Source organism: Oryzias melastigma, linkage group LG20 (genome assembly GCF_002922805.2).
Source record: "Oryzias melastigma strain HK-1 linkage group LG20, ASM292280v2, whole genome shotgun sequence".
Lineage (NCBI taxonomy): Eukaryota > Metazoa > Chordata > Actinopteri > Beloniformes > Adrianichthyidae > Oryzias > Oryzias melastigma.
The window spans coordinates 12,853,532-12,856,364 of record NC_050531.1 but is presented as its reverse complement, the minus strand read 5'-3'; the positions used below and the strand labels follow the sequence as shown (position 1 = coordinate 12,856,364).

General features: G+C 37.2%; 1 protein-coding gene across 6 annotated transcripts in view; it reads left to right on the top strand.

Moving 5' to 3' along the window:
• Positions 1-2,833, top strand: part of relch (RAB11 binding and LisH domain, coiled-coil and HEAT repeat containing) — a 30,155-nt gene that overhangs the window by 26,529 nt on the left and 793 nt on the right. For all 6 annotated transcript variants that reach the window (XM_024279802.2, XM_024279800.2, XM_024279799.2 and 3 more), the window contains 2 exons: positions 1,683-1,771; positions 2,276-2,346. In XM_024279802.2, the coding sequence (XP_024135570.1) occupies positions 1,683-1,771; positions 2,276-2,346 (160 nt within the window). The remainder of the gene's footprint in view (positions 1-1,682; positions 1,772-2,275; positions 2,347-2,833) is intronic.

The following is a 2,833-nucleotide window of genomic DNA, read 5'->3' as shown; positions in this document are numbered from 1 at the left end:
CAGGTGATGTCAGTCATGTGCAGTTCAGCTTTTTGTATAATCAAGTATAAACTGACTGATAATATAGCAATAGATACAAACTGCGTTTTCAAAAACGTTTTGAAAGTCATCCAGGAAGCAGGAAATCAGTCAGTATTTCCCACTTGATCTAAACCTTTAGTTCTGTACCTGTTCCTTGTGCAGGATATCAAAAGTGTATGTGAAATAAATGAGACTCTTTTACTAGCCAATAATAGATCAAACACTTCTGTGCTTGCTGCCCTAAATGTCAATTGACAAGTTTAAGTCGGGTGAAATGGACTACATCTACCATTTATCACGATTAACACCGTCTTTTGCAGTACATGTACTTCACAAACTTATGTTGTGATGACAATGTGTGTTCAAGGAGCTGATTCCAGTAAAAAGTCTACGTAAACATATGTAACTTAAGTTCCAAGCTTCTGCGTTCAAAACTTTTGCTTTCAGGCACATCTATGGAAGTTTTTAAAGCCGTTTTTGGGCTCTATAAACTAAACGCATGTCCATTAAACACGTGTTCTAAGTTAAACCAGATCAATACAACCTATGAGGGACTCTAATTTGGTGGTGCAAATGGATGATGTCCCCTTTATTTCACAGAATTGCCAACAATTTGAAAATTCATCATGGAGGAGAAAGGAAAAATTACAGTTTGTTCCTGACTGGAATTATCTTTCATGTATCAGAATAGAGTTCTGAAAGAAAAAGACTGAAGCAAGATTTGCACCGGTTTGACATTTCTCACTAAGCCTCTTCCAACTGTAGGTGATGGACATGTGCTATGCAATAAGAGGAAAAAAATGAAGAAGAAGCCCCTCCCTGCTTCACCAATGTGAACACCATATGCCAGCTGTGTCGAACTCACCCGCACAGGGGGCCGGCCAAAATCCAAAACACAACTTAGGTCGCTGGATAAACATTTATTGAACACACTTAAACAAAATTTTAAAAACGTAATTTTTAGCAAAACTATGGATAAAACTAGGCAGGAATATAATTCCAGAATAAATCAATCTGAACCTGAAATAACTTAGTATTTTACTCTCCATGAAAATATATTTAATCAAAATTATTAATAGCAATAAAATAAAATGCTCTGGAGGGCCTTGACTTTGACACATGTGCCATATCACTCGACATCACATTCCCAGTGTGCCCATAGTTGTACAGTGAGCTGGCTGAGTTGATGACGAGATGTGGTACCTCTAATTTTGTTCTTTCGGATTTTAAATCCCCAATAACCCTTAAAAAAAGAAATAAATAAAAACAACATGCTGCCTAACTCTGCCCAGGGTTACTAAACCTACAACATAATCCTTACAGAGATGATTATGTTGTAAAAATATCCTCTTGAATGCTTTCTGATGTATAAACTGTTAACTTTTTCCACTTTGTTACCTGGTAGCACTTCCTGGATGATCAAAAGACCAGGTTATAGAGAAAGGTAGCATATTATGTTTCATATTTTTTGTTTTTTCTATATTTGATTGCTAGATTTTGGTAAATTACAGATCTATGTAATTGTTTTTGGGAATTTATTTTCTCAAAATGTTAAGTTTTTCTGAGATTATTAATAATGAGGTTGTTATGGTAATGGGAGAAGAAGCCACTGCTAGTTTTGTTCTACTCGTAGCTTCCTACTTCCTTAACATCTCATGCAGTCATTTCTGAGGAGGTGATGGTCAACCATTTCCTGCCGGGCCTCAGATGTCTCCATGCTGACATGGAGCAACTGTCTCCAGAGCATGAGGTCAGGAAATGTACACAGAAAAACACACACATCTTTTCCTTATCTGGTACTAACCCTAAATTCCCACCTTGCATACGCATAGACAGTATCTCATCTGCATACTTGTACACCGCTGCGCCCGACTGACTGCCTGTTTTGTATCCCGGGATAGTTTGACTCTTCACCTCCTTCACAAACAAACCCGTACACACAGACCAACCATATTTATCTGCGTCTCATAGTCTCACGCGATGCAATTCATGTGAACATTTTCCAAAGGTGACTAATGATCAGCTGACTCGTTGCTCTGTGTACATCCTCCCTGTCTGCAAGCTCCTACATACCAAGATCAAAATTAGAAATTTCCTCGCAAAATATGAAACCCACATGTGAGACAGGCCGTGTGTACTTTGATCTACTGTTGAAAAATGTGCTTACTTGATGTTGAACTCTTTCAGTGAAGCAGAATTGTATTTTTGTTAGTTTCTGTATCATTTCTAACGATCTTTCTCTGCTCTTGAACAGGTGATCCTCAGCTCCATGATAAAAGAGTGTGAAATCAAGGTTGAAAACAGAGGGATGTCTGATGCACAAGGGTGAGAGACATCACTCTGTCACACTCAGACTCATCCTCAACCTTTAATTACTGAGATTAAAGGACACTAAATCCGTCTTATAAAATGAAGTTCGACTGTTAGGATAAAATTTTAGTTTGAAAATAAGATTGGTTGTCGAGAATTTAGCAATTTTTAATAAAAATACATTGAACTTTATTTAAATCCTTGAGTTGTTGACGTTAAGTTTGGTCTCCAGGCTACAGTGATCACATTTGAAACCCTACATTTTGTAACTAGGGTTACAATTTCTTCTTTTCCTTCTCTTGAGCAATACAGTTGCTCACCAGAGCAGTGCAATTTCTCCGCTCTGTCAGACAAAATCCCAACTGAACTAAAAGAGGAACTAGTGGAGCCGTTGGACTGTAAAAAATTAATATCTTTTATGTTCGCAGGAAGCATTTCTTTTGAAAAAGAATCACAATTTGAACAGTAAAATGTGTGTTATAGCATAACTTTTTTCATAAAA